Consider the following 13645-nt stretch of genomic DNA (forward strand, 5'->3'; position numbering starts at 1 on the left):
ATTTTTTTTATTTATAAGTTAACTTCTGGAAGGATGAAAATGATCTGTACATGTAATGCTGTTTAGTGTTGCAAAAGAAATCTTTGTAGAAGACAGCTGTTCATAAAGTCTGTCTGTAACAAATGTGTACAAGGGAGAAAGAAATGAGACGCAATTGAAAAATACTTTCAGCCTGTATTCTTGCAATGAGCTTTCTATTTTACAAAATCTAAAATTCAGCACATGAAAATTATGCTGGTCTTTTAGGTAGTTACCATGTATGCCATGTATGCATGGAATTTACAAAATGCCACATATCAAAAAGCACAGTTTAATATCACTTGAGGTTTAGAAAATGATGTGAAAATGACACTTCAGATTTTGCTTTGCTCTGTCTAGTTAGATGGATCACTACTGCACAGCCTCTTTGTACACTTCTAAAGAAAATGTATGTAAAATACTAAGGGCCTGACTGTGCCAATCTATGCATACACAAGTAGCTGCACTGTCTGAGTAATATATCTTTTTAATAACTTTTAATCACATGGAGTAATGGCTGCAGAATTTGTGCTTGATATGATCTGCATATGCCAACATTTCTCTCACAGTAAATATTCTTACATGTGCATAAAGGATAGAACTTAGTGACAACATACTTTGTATTCTACTTTTCAAAGCAAGTAGAATGGATTTTGTGTCTATGGTGTTCTTGCAATGTGAACTTGCTTTTGATGACTTCTCTTTGTGGATTCCCTTCCCCAGGTATATTCAGATCTTTCAATGGTGAGTGGTGCACCTCTTATTACTGTTGACCCAGATGACACAGCCACTTATGCTTTGATTATATCTCCGTGGAGACGAGGAGTCTTTCAAGGTACAATATAGAACTCAAATATATAAAATATCCCTATTAATTAGCAGCTTACATCTATTTACAATTAATGTTTACATTTTTTCAGCCTAACCTTTATTCTGGAAGGAAGGCTGTGATTACTGTTTTTTAAGCTGGCTCATACTTTTATTTGTGAAGGTATCATACTCCTAAATATGTGGCCAGGTCCTTCAAAAATGCCAAATAGGTACAACTTTTTACATTTAATTGAGGTCATGAAAATTGACTCAACAGGAAAGAATGATTTTGAATTGTCACCAAGTTATTAGGTCTAAATTTACTTTTCCAACACCTCTTGAATACAATCCAAAATGCTTAGTGTGTAGAGTTGTGATTTTTTGTGGGCTCCTAACTCCAACCACCTAATTCTGCTCCCTTCTTAGACAATTGAGATTAATGACAGCTGTTTTCTCAGCATTAAAAAGCTATTAAGTCTTGTCCCCAAGGATGCCAAACTAGTTTGGTCTTTTGTCCATTTTGGTTTTAGTATCTGATATGTAAAATGTAGATAATAATACCATCTCAATTCACAGGTGATTTGTGAAAAGAAATTAATGCATGCAGCAAAGCTTGGCCTGCTGCTGTAGAAAGACCTCAGTCCCCTGATCTATAGCCCTCGGACTAAATTCACTTTATATGCACAGGAGTCGTGAAATTTGTAACCATCAGAAATGTGCACCAGGAAATATTGAGGATGTGTTGTATTTTAACTTAAGCCTTTTTTAAAAAAATTAAGTATTTAGGAATTATCTCTTCTTCTGCCTTAGAAAATCACCAGTTCTTTTATATATATGGAAAGTTTTGGTAGATGGGGCTCCAAGGGATACAGCAAATTAATAGCAGGTGATAAAAGCCTTGCCTTCAAAGGCACAGAGATGGATGTTCAGAGCTACATCTCCTATGTTCTGTCATTCCCCTGACTTCTATTACAATGGTTTCCATTCTGTTTTGAAGTATTATATGTTCACCCAGTGAAAAAAAGAGAGAACAGTCAGTGTCTCTAACCTGACAAAAAGTTACTGCTTCAAATGCCGTGAACACACATATGCTCTTTTTCCTAGAAAACTTCATTTATTTTATACTTTAAAATAAGTTGATAGAAGGCTAAAGTTATCTTTTGAAAAGAGACAGGGCCCAGTTATCTGCAATCCACCCCCTGGCTCAGTGCTTGCTTTAATCACTACCTTAGGAAATCATCTTCATTCTTCCTCTGGAGCAGAGGGTTGGTTATGTTCCCAAAATTCATGCACACTCTTTAGTCCTTCAGCTGCTGCAGAGGGGAGAAGGGTGGAGGGAAGAGAGGCCATTGTCACAGGTTTGAAAGGCACCAGCTGATTCTGCTGGCTGATTTTAGGTTTGATATAAACCTAACTACCACATGTCCTACCTAGGGTAACACGTTAGGCTTCAACAAGGATGGAACTCTGTCTGCTTCAGACTGTGCCAGGCTGGGAAGTCACTTTTGCTCTCCAAAGCAGAATTTTTAAGTCCTGGGAAGCTTCAGTGTCAAAGCTGAGATAGATAGACACATTTTTGGCACTTTCAGGATTTTTCAGCAGCCATCCTGCAGCTTGAGGGTCAGAGATTAGATGTAGGTGATTCAAGTCGGGAATTAGTTAGGAATCTTAGTTCTTTCTAGGTTCAAGATACTACAGGCAAAGTATAACTTAAGCACTACTCAAAAAAGGTATTCTTTATTCAGTTTGGTGAATTTGTTTAGAAAGAGGTGATTGGGCCCAGCATTTTGAATGACTGGAAACAAAAAGCAATGCTCCAAAGTTATCCAGAGAGTGAATAAATTTCATCCGGCAGGGAAAAATGAACAACTATTTAGATATCTAGTTGAAGACTCTATTATAGTGCCAATCGATAATTTCTAGTTTAGAACTTCCTAACTTGTAAATAGAAAAGTTTGTAGCCTTGGTGTTCTAGTACTTTTTTTGTCATATTAAAATAAATTCTAATAAAAGAACTTGTACAAGTTGTACTGAGCCAATGATCTGCATTTTTCAGTTACATTCAAAGTCCTTTTAGTTGCAAAATTACATAGCTACAAAATTATGCTTCTTTTGCTTTCTGTCTTGCTGGTTTATGGTTGCTAGGCTAAAAATGGGCCCAGTTCTTTTCAAAAGTCCATTTGAAAGCATTCCAATAGAGTGCTAATATTATCTGCTTCAGCTGGTTTGTAGGTGCACGACAGCTTTAGCACAGAAGTAATAGCTAATAAACACCTCACACAAGATTCTGTCACGAGATAAAATTCTTCAGCAGTAATAGAGCAATTTCCTTTACCTTTGATTAAGTGTCTTCTACAAATTGCTTTATCTTTTATAGAATTTTTATTTCTGTTTTCCACAGAATAGATCAGAATTTTTCCAGAATAGACCAAAGCTCATGATGCTTGAATATGTCTTGTGCTTCCTAGTAGCATTGACTTCAGTTACATTTTATTTGCCTTTTTTTTTCTTTTAAGAGTGGCATTATTCTAGCATAATATTACAATCAAAAGTGATCACGAGGCCATTTTATTAAGACTCAACCCTCCTAAAATGAAATTAGACTCCTAGAATGGTTTGGATTGGAAGGGACCTTAAAGATCATGGAGTTTCATGCAGCTTCCTGCAGGACTAAAGTCACAGAGGCTTCCTGAGCCTGTGGGACCTGTGTGCTGTCCTCTCCCCCTCTCTGCTGCTCCCTGTTCCAGCTCCCACATCAGCTTTGCTCTTTAGCTGTTCCAGTAGCTAGGAAAGAGCTAAATTCAGCTAGTCAGGAGCACAGCACATCCTCTCTGCCATGGGATCTGTTACCACACCTCTAAACCACTCAAAACTGAAAAGCAAATACCCCTAGGTATAGGTATTTTCAAATCTGATTGTTCTGGGCTCTCCTAAAAACATATTGATTTATTAATAGTTCCACTGTTAATAGTATATCAAACCCTTAATAAATCACGATAAACAATTTCCCTTTGGGAGACAATTCACATACATTTTAATAATCTTAAATGGGAAATTTTCTTACTATATAATAGCATGGGTCACCTCCTCAAATTAGTTTTTATTGTACCTATGAGGCAAGAATTAAGCCTGCAACATATATTTATTTTAGCTGTTAAACTCTCCAGAATGTATTGAAACACTGAGTAATTTAGATACAATAGTAGTGATGCGTAGTTTGTGTATATTTAAAACTCTTGGACAGCAGCACATAATGGAAGACATGAAAACTGCTCATTTAAAGCTGGTACATCAAATCTTCCAGAACAGCATTAATGTTATTTAAAGGGACCATATGCATACTGGATTTTTTTAAACTAGATTTTGTATTATTAACTAGAGATCTGCCAATTTAAAAATCCTGGGTTTTCAGTCTCTATGTATTTTATCTTCCTGAAATACTTAAGTGCAACTTAACATACAACGCAAAAATATATCCCAGGAATATTTTAACCATTGTGTTTATTATCTTCTAGCATTAGAATGATACACTGATTACAAAAAATAGCAGAAAAACTCAAGAATAGAAATTTGAGCTAGGAAAAATGTGCTGTTGTTGAGCACCAAGTTTTGTAACTTTTTTTAAGTGGATTTGCTTGTTTTACTTACCACTGTTCTTTTCAGATATTTATCACAGATCTGTTCAGGTAAGTAGAAAAGCACTTTTGGGAGAAAAAATGGTTAATTTCCTTTTACTCGCTTGAGACCTATTTTTATAGCCATAAATTATAATTGGATGGCTGACACCTGCAGTGGAAGTATTACTTCATATTTTATTAGTATTGAACTGAGGAAATACTTGTACATGTCTGGCAGTCTGTTTTTTAAAGCTAATGCCCTGGCTAATAGAGCACCTGCTATCTATTTATTTTAGGTGTAATTTCATTTGTTGCTGAATGTGAAGACCAACAGCAGCCTCGAGATAACAGCTCACCAGAGAAGACAGATGGTGAACAGTCCCTTCAGAAATTGTCAACAGAGACACCACAAACTCTTGATGCAGCAAACATGGGTATGTTTGTTATTATGGAGAAGACTGTTGTCAATTTTTATAAATATATCTCATAATTTGTTTGAAAATTAATGTATATTTAGCATGCCAGGCCATATGCCTGCAAATAGTGTTAAGTAAAATTTTTATTGCACAAATTTATGGAACTTCCTTTGATGTATTTTGTAGCATTTTTATGAAATGTTAAGCTGAGCTTGATTTTTGTTTTTCCTCTTATTTTTTTTTTTTTCCTCAATGATGTCACTAGATGTTGCTTGTTGTCAGAGAGGGACAGAATTTTGTAAACATTTTCTTTAAAACTATCTAATAATAGTAATAGTGCTGGTGTCAAAGCAGTTAATTTCTGAAATTCATATTGCTCCACTTCATTCCACTGTGGTAAAAAGTCTTCAACCTGTCAGTCATAGATGCCACTGAGGAAAGAATCTGCTGAAAATAGCCAAATAGAGTTGGAATATAGCAATACCTGATCTCACCTCCATGATAGTCTTCTTCTGAACTTTATTCAAAGAGGAACTAACAGACTCTTAACTTTGTCCTACACAGTTTTATTTTACCCCTATATTTTTATGGCAGTTTTACATAAAAATTAATTATTGTAAGACTTTTCAGAGTAGAATGACTAATGGATATTTCCAAGATTTAGGATTTAGTAGTTGTAAGGTTCACACCACTAGCAGAATGCAAATTCCTTGCATTTGACCCAGAGGCATCACACACTGAAGAAGTACATGTTGGAGCTGAGCATCCCCAGGGCTAATGTGGCTGATCTTGGGTAACAGAAAATAGTGGATTTCTGATGTAGGAAAAATGAATAGACAGATTTGAATCAATAGAGGCCAAAACAAGTATGAGGATGTTCATAGCTGAGTAATGCTAGGAAAAAATCTCTAATGATAAACAAGTACACCAAAGCTTTTTGTCTTGCTGTCACTCAATGAAAATTATACCTTTTAAACATACTAGAAATTACTACCTTGTTATACACGACTTAACATTCAATGTCATCTTCAGGTGCACACACATATGCATAATGTAGGCATATATGCATTTATTTACCTTTTTCCTGTTTTCTTCTTCAAATTAAATTGCAATTATGATTGTAGGAGAAGATGATGATTTCTGGAATAGCTTTCATATATTAATTTCATAATTTCAATCAAAATCACTCATTTTGCTCTTCCAAAAAGCTAATGATTCTGAAATTTGTTGATGATTTTTTTCTGCTTCAGATGTTTTTAAGAAAAAGCACATTTAGTACTTGCAGTGAAAACCACAGTGATTCCTCATGACAAATCCTTTTTGTGTTGCCTCGTACCGGGGGGGGGGGGAAGAACAAGCCAAAACCCAAACAGAAACATGTCTGCAGAGCAGATGTAGTGACAGGGGCCTGCACTTTTCTAAACTGACATGGGGTCTTAGTTCTTTCCAAAACATATTTCTGTCTTGGAAGACAAGAGGTCCTATGGCTTTTTTCTCATGGGAGCCAAAAGTAAAACAAGGCTGAGTGTTTGCTAAGACTGAAAGTAGGATGAAGCTTGTCTTTTAGGTAAGATTTAGCTTTAGATATTCCTAGATAATTAAGTGCTGAAATCATAAATAAATATTAGCCATTAATAGGTATGTGTGTTACAGTCTCACTTTGAAGTCTCCTACACTTGTTAAAATTTCCTCTCAGAGGAAATTTTTTACTCTACTATGGAGTTCATGGGAACTTCTTGAACTGAACTGCCCTTGGACAATTGCCCCTGTGTTGTCCTCTTTGCTGTGGAGCTGTGGGCAGTGGGGAGGATGTTGGGCTCAGCTTCTGCTAGACCAGCTCAGTCTTCCTCAGGAATTTGATCCCCTGTAAAGAAGGGTCAAGATGGGAAGTTGGCCCATTTGGTGCAGTGGCTAAGGCTTGCACTGCAACTGCAAATCCTCTCTCCTCTCCAGCAGCAAGTCTCAGCATGGAGCTGGCATTAAGCAACAGCTTTTCAGGTTCTGCCAGCAGTGATGTCTCTCAGAGCTGAGTGCTACAGATGCAGAATGTTTGTTTGTAAACACAGGGGAATTTTGCATGTGCTGTTGTCTTATTGTGAGTGCCCTAAGCGCTGCCTTTATCAAAAACACTTCCCATTGTGTTTGTCTTATGGAATGCATTTAGATTTTTATGCCACTGTCAAGTTTTTGAATTTCCTTGTACTTGAAAGGCATAACATCAAAAAGATGCACTACTTGCAAGTAGGCCATGGTGAAAAAGCATAGTCAAAGTGGTTAGGCCAACATTCATTCTGGGAAAGCCTTTTAATTTTCTTTTTTAAGCTAATTTGTCCCTCAACCAAGCCTCCAATGGCAGGCAATGTGTTCCAGCCTGCGTTTTCATTCTAGTTCTTATGTCTCTGAAAGTCCAGGGTCTTCCCCACTGTGTTTTAAAACTGCTTCTGAGTGGGCTCTTTGAAGGAATGATGACTTTGCTACGTAATCATTCTTGCACATGTGAACCTCCTGGACTTCCATCCCTCAGGGCTGAACATCTGTGGTAGCACATTGGAGTATTCACATAAGGAAGATAATAAAATAATGACTTTGTTCTAACAACTGTGTAAGGTGATTAAGAGGAAAACAATACTCAGGATGGCAAAAATTAAAAATAAGGCTTTGCATTAATTCATTGTAAGTTTTTTGAAAGATCATAAGAACTGAGTATGCAGTGGTGAATGATAAGATTTATTCAGTATTAATGCAGCAAAAAATGATTCGCATAATTTAATATATTAAAGATATAATTGATATGTCTCACATGCATTTTTTTTAATGGAAGTACTATATTTCTAACAAGACTGCTCTTAAAAATAATTTTGAGTTACCTGCCCCATAAATTTTGATGGTGTAGTAAAGCTATTTCGTAGTCAAATCTGCACACTATGTTCAAGCATGGTGTGCTCCACCTTCAGATTAGTTTCTTTTAATAGAAACTAATTTTCTCCAGGGGGAAAAAAAAGTTTGAGAAGAGCTACCCAAAGAAAATAATCCCCATGTAAAATGCATGCATATTTGCAAATTTGAAATACAACCAGTCTTGCTTTTCTTTTCTTTTTTTGATAGCATTTTAGCATGTGCAGTTACACTAGTCTGTACAAGCTTTTGGAGATGGTTTAGCGTATGTAGAACATTCAGAATCAGATTGTTCTATGTTTTATTCCTTTATCAAAAAGAACATTCAATTACTGCTGGCTTTCTCAGTAGGTGTTCTTCTGCAGTTCTGCAGTCTGCTAAATGTTAAGCATTTTCCTGTGTCCTTTTTGAGCCTCAGAACTGCTTGATTCCCTTAATAAACTAACATATTGTTTCAAAACAATTCAGATGTAGCAATGCTCCAGGGACCTATGGCCCACACGGAGTGTTGTGGGACATAGTATGTGTGCAAAGTGTGGCAGCCCATTTAAAATAAAGAACAGAAGCAATTTGTAACTGCTCACGGTGTAAAGCTGCTGTGAACTTTAGGTTCCATCCTCCTTCCTGCTGCAGGTGTTGTATTAGTCACTCCTTTTGTAGACCTGTACATCTGTATATTTCTGGATATCATAGTGTATAGGATTGCATTGGCATAGAAGCAAATTAAATTTTATTACCTAATTAAAATGTCTGTGATGTACATTATGCCAGTTCCAATAGTCTCTGTAAACCATTTTGCTGAGAAACACATTCATTCTGTCATGTCTGGCAGACCTCAAATGTGTATGTATGGAATTTTGTCAATTAGCAACACATTTAATGAAAAAATATTCTGCAAAACAAAATCCCTAGCAAAAATAATGAGTGGGGCTTATTACATGATAGGTCAGGTGTAAACCCTTCCTAGTAGTCTGTGATAGAACACACAGAGTGTGTGGACACAGAGTGGAGTGTGTTGTGAGGACAACATTAATGGTGCCCAGGCAATGAGAATATGTGTCACTAACAGCCTGGAAAGGTCTTTTTGAGAATCAAGAAATCATCCTGTGTTATTTCTTTGCCTGTTATTGCTAGAAACCATACCAAGTGTTTTATTTAAAACTGCAATTTAATCTACTTATTTCGATTGCTCTGTTAGCTCTACAAATATTAGGTAAAAATGCTGTAGAAAGAACTCGCATTAAATTTGAAAAATCAATTAAACTCAGCTTTTTCTTTAGGTAGTCATACTATTGATGCCAATATGAGAAGTCAGTAAAATTAAGATAAAGTATTTCAAAGAAATTAATTTTATTTAGCACTACAGTTCCAGTTTCCCCATCAGGTCCATATCCACACCTCCACTCCCAAACACTCCAGAATTCTACAATTTTCAGGAGACCAAGCCAAATCTTCCTTCATCATCTGTGATATGTCATTGAGCTGAATGATAGGCAGCTGTGCCCCAGACAGGAGAGAAGAATCTTTTCTATTTTTAACTGCTAATGCTTGACAGCACATTTAATGGCTGGTGTAGCAGACACAGGACAAAAAGTAATTTTAAGGAAAGGACGAGGAAGGGGATAGAGAGATCAGAAATTTCATCTTGTGGCTAGATATGGTAGTAATGTATTCTCATTCAAGTGAGTAGAGAAAAGCATCTTTTGAGTAGAAGAAAGAGATTTCACAACTGATAACCCTTCAGGACATAGTACAAAGTATAAATTTAAAAGTGTATGGCTTACAACACTGACTCATTAGGCAGAATTCTATAACATTTTTAAAATTGCTCAATAAAATTGCAAGATCTGGCATGGGAGAAACAGTTTCTTTGAATCATGAAGGAAAAGTAGGCCAAGACACAAGACTGATTGGATTACAAATGGATGTTCAACCCACTGGAAGAAAAACTGTTGATTTTGATATGTCATATAAGCTGGAATGAGGTTTGGAAGGGAAGTTTGAAATTGTAACCTGAAATGCTTATTGAAGGTTCAAGTTCAATTTTCATGTAAATTGTAATTTAGTAGTTTTAAATACAGAACTGCCTATTCACAAATGTTATTAGTGTAGCTAAATATTAATTGAAGTAATGGACTTATTATTAAGGAATGGATACAGAAATACCAGAAACATGTTTGGGTTTTGGTTTTGTCATCCCCCCAGTTCAGGATAATACATGCAATAGGAAGTACACAGCTTTCTATGCTGCCAATCATTAATAAGAAAAGGGACAAAATAATCAGGGCAAGTTCTACAAACTAAAAATAAGTAAACTCTTTCACAGTGATGCTGATTCAATGTGCAGTAGCTAATATATGTAAGATGTTGATTTGCTCTAACCATGGATGACAGATGCTTGACCCTTACTAGTCAAGGCAAAAGCCTATTGACCAAGGGAGAGACCAAAAGAGAAGATAGTGAGATTAAATATTGAAATAGATGCATTCTTATGTTCAGAAGATTTTCCCTCACTCCTTTTTAGTAGTGATTTCTGTCTGAAATCCTGACTACGGTTTGTTTTGTTTATGTTATGAGATCTGACAGGATCATGACCTGCTGGTTGCATAAAGGAGGCTAAGGATTATTATTTGTCATTGAAGCCCCAGAGTGAGAAGATAAGAGATACAGGCCTGAAGTCAAATGGAGTTTATCTCATAAGACATCAAAGTTTGTTGCTCAGGCCTTAAGAAAAGACTTCAAATGAATTAAAAATGTCAATGCAAGTTAGAAAAGTGGAGCAAAAAAGAAAAGTGCCTATTCTCTTTCCTGCCTGTTGTTAAATGTGTGCAGAAAACAGGGACAGATATAATCTTGTTCTGTAAGTCACAAATGAGCCATTTCTGTGTTTCAGCATGAGTGTATTGAGTTTATCTCCATGAGACGTTTTCCCAGCATCTACTACCTGCTAAAGTAAAACTCTTAAAAAACCCTAACAAAACCCCAAACTCCTGACTTTCTGCTCTGTATATCAGCAAATTGATTTCTAATACTAGACCTATTTTCAGCCGTGCAAGGTTTTCTTCAGGCTTGAAAGAGAATTGCTGAGATACAACTAAGGGGTTTTAGGTGGGATTTTTTGTTTGTTTGTCTTTGATATATTTGGGCTTGTTTTGTTTTTAGGGAGCTAAAGCTTCAATATGTTCAAAGCTTCAAAATTTTCCTTAGCTGTTTCCTACCTGAATTTTATAGCCTTCTGTTGTATGCTGTCCACAGTTTGACTGATGTCCCAACTTATAGGCAACCTTTGATTTTGTTTTGGTGCTTAATTGAGGACTTTTATTTCAGATTCCAGGTAACATCATCTGTTTTGATGTAAGGTGATCTTCCCTTCTTGCAGAAATCATCTTTTTTCTGTATACTCTCTTTTTACCTCTAAACTCAGTCACATAGATGCAGGAATCCTTTCATGGACATTTGGAAGGCGTCTTTACCTCAATAATGTTAATTTTTATAGATTGTGAGATACTGAGACTATATGGAAGGCTGTAATATTCTGCTTGTAATAAAAAGCAGTAAACTGTATGCGTATGAAATTAGCCAGAACAAAATGGGTGAGTTAATACAGGATGTATTCAGTGAAGGTTTTAAGAAAGTAATACAATTAAAGCCAGTCAGACACAGTTTTATTGCAAATAGGGTTTGGGAAGAAAGTCATATACGCAGAATGAGGAACTGCAAGAAGAAAAGCAGTGACTGAGAAGACCTGGGGTCACAGCAAAAAGAAAACCAGTAGGAGCTCCCAAGACTAATGCTGTGGTAGAACAGAAGTGCTAATGGAGCTCTCTAGTGTATAATTCAGGGAAGTGACAGGAGCAGGATTAAGGCTGTTTTCATCTCATACAATATACTGACAAATAGGAGTAGTGCCAATAGTTCTTGGGTATGCATTATTAAAAGGTGCTGAACAACCATTTATACTTGCAAAAAACTTACCAGCTGAAATATTTGTGCTGTGAAGATCAGGTCTTATGATGAGGGACTTTGGGCTCAGCCTCTTTCACCTATCTGAACATGATTGAAGAGATGATTTTATTAGTATTCATGACTGTGTTCTAAAGACAGGAAAGTGCTAGATACTTACTGCCAGATCTCTTCAATCTATCAGAGAAAGTCATTACAAAATCTTTTGGCTGGACATTGAAGCAAATCTAATGGAAATCAGAAATTAGACTTGTACTTAAATGTCTTCCAATGCCACTAATTATCCACTAGAACAAACTGCTAGTGGATGTCTTCAAATCAAGGCCCAAAGTTTCTCTGGAAGATGTGCTTTAGCAAAGCTCAAATTGCTTGGCTGAAATTGCACAGCAACAGTTCTGTGTAAATGAGCAGAATTTAATTTCTCTGATATACCAAAGATCATATAAGAGGAACTAGTTTTGTTTTAATTTTGCCTGATATAATATAAAGTTATAAAAGTACTGCCAGTCTGACATGAAATCTTAGTTACAAATCAATGATATTTAAGATTCAGAAACAATGTGATAGTCTAGGAAACTGATTTGCCAAAGTGCTATTTCCATTCCATTTTTGTATATATTGATTTAGTTACTATTTTGAATCCAGACAAGGAGGGATTAGATCATGCAGTTTGTTGGCAGTGATTAAATCAGTTCTTGATTTGCTTTGTCTCAGTATGAACAGTAACTGGCATTTCTGCTAAAAGTTCCAATTTGTCATTGATTTGAAGGCTGCTAGGATTGATCTCCTCACAGGATGATTTGTAAGGCGTTTTGTTCTTTTTAACATAGGAGGAAGTTCTTCAAATTGCAAAGTGTGGTTCTCCTTAAAGATTAACAGCAGACCTGCAGCACCAGAAAAAACCATAGATGTGAAGTGCAGAGCTCTGGTAAGATTACTCTAAATGTTTTATTTTCTTCTACTACATTAGAAGAAAAATGTAATTTTTATTGTTGTTCCGGCTGCCATCACAGAGGATTAATCAGTTTTATGAAGTGGCCACACACAATCACTTTTGGAGTAATAAAAGCTCAGTACTTACTAAGACCTCATTGAAGCTCAGTGTTATGCACTGAAATGAATGCTTGGAACAGGTGCATCTTTATCCTGTTTGGAAAATTGCACTTTTATTCTGGTGATGTCTGCTTCTAATTTTGGATCTCAAATAGGGCTGAATTCTATAAAAGCTTCAAGCAGTTTCTATACAACAGAATAAGGCTCTTTTGGTACCTTTCTTCCTTATTCATGCCAAATTATTATTGTCATTTAAATGTCATTAATCATTGGGATGTATTTAATCATATTTGTATTACTAGATGAATGCATATGTTCACTCTCAAAAATAGTGTTAGTCATATTAGAAGAATAATTGCCTCGTATGAAATAAGTTAGATGTTTTAAGTCACTTAAGTGCATAAAGATAAAATAATGGTTTAGTAGGTTTGCTAAACTAATATTGTTTTAATTTTCCACAGATTTGTAATTGTATTTATATTTGAATTACACTTTGCATGGTTTTTCTTTTCAGAACTAATTTTTTTGTCTTCTCTAATGGTATCATCTTGACATTCTGCTTTCTGCATGAATTGGAAGCAGCTAAGAAATGCTCCTTTAATAATGGATGGTGGTAACAGGTTCTATGAATAGAAATGGATGGTACAGTATTTTTCTGCAGGAACATTTTTGTAAATATAAATATGTGATACAAGTACTAAGGGAATACCTCTTCCAGTCACAGAAAGGAGGAGTCTCATCAGTTGGTTTTACATGTGTTTATATGAGGGAAAATATCCAAAGCAGTAGGCATTTCTGAAAATATTTAAATTGTGCATCACTCCGTTTTTGCTCTTCTTTCCTTCAAGTGTAGCATCCTGATTGTGAACTTCA

The 13645-nt window shown here is 35.8% G+C and overlaps 1 protein-coding gene across 1 annotated transcript in view; it reads left to right on the plus strand.

The window, feature by feature from the left end:
* Positions 1-741: 741 nt before the first annotated feature.
* LOC103809659 (chromosome unknown open reading frame, human CXorf30) overlaps positions 742-13645 on the plus strand; it is a gene marked incomplete at both ends in the record, with an annotated part of 67262 nt that continues 54358 nt past the window's right edge. Inside the window, 3 exons of the mRNA XM_009082514.1 lie at positions 742-853; positions 4742-4879; positions 12550-12647. Of these exons, the coding sequence (XP_009080762.1) occupies positions 742-853; positions 4742-4879; positions 12550-12647 (348 nt within the window). The remainder of the gene's footprint in view (positions 854-4741; positions 4880-12549; positions 12648-13645) is intronic.

Source organism: Acanthisitta chloris, unplaced genomic scaffold (assembly GCF_000695815.1).
Source record: "Acanthisitta chloris isolate BGI_N310 unplaced genomic scaffold, ASM69581v1 scaffold14539, whole genome shotgun sequence".
NCBI lineage: Eukaryota > Metazoa > Chordata > Aves > Passeriformes > Acanthisittidae > Acanthisitta > Acanthisitta chloris.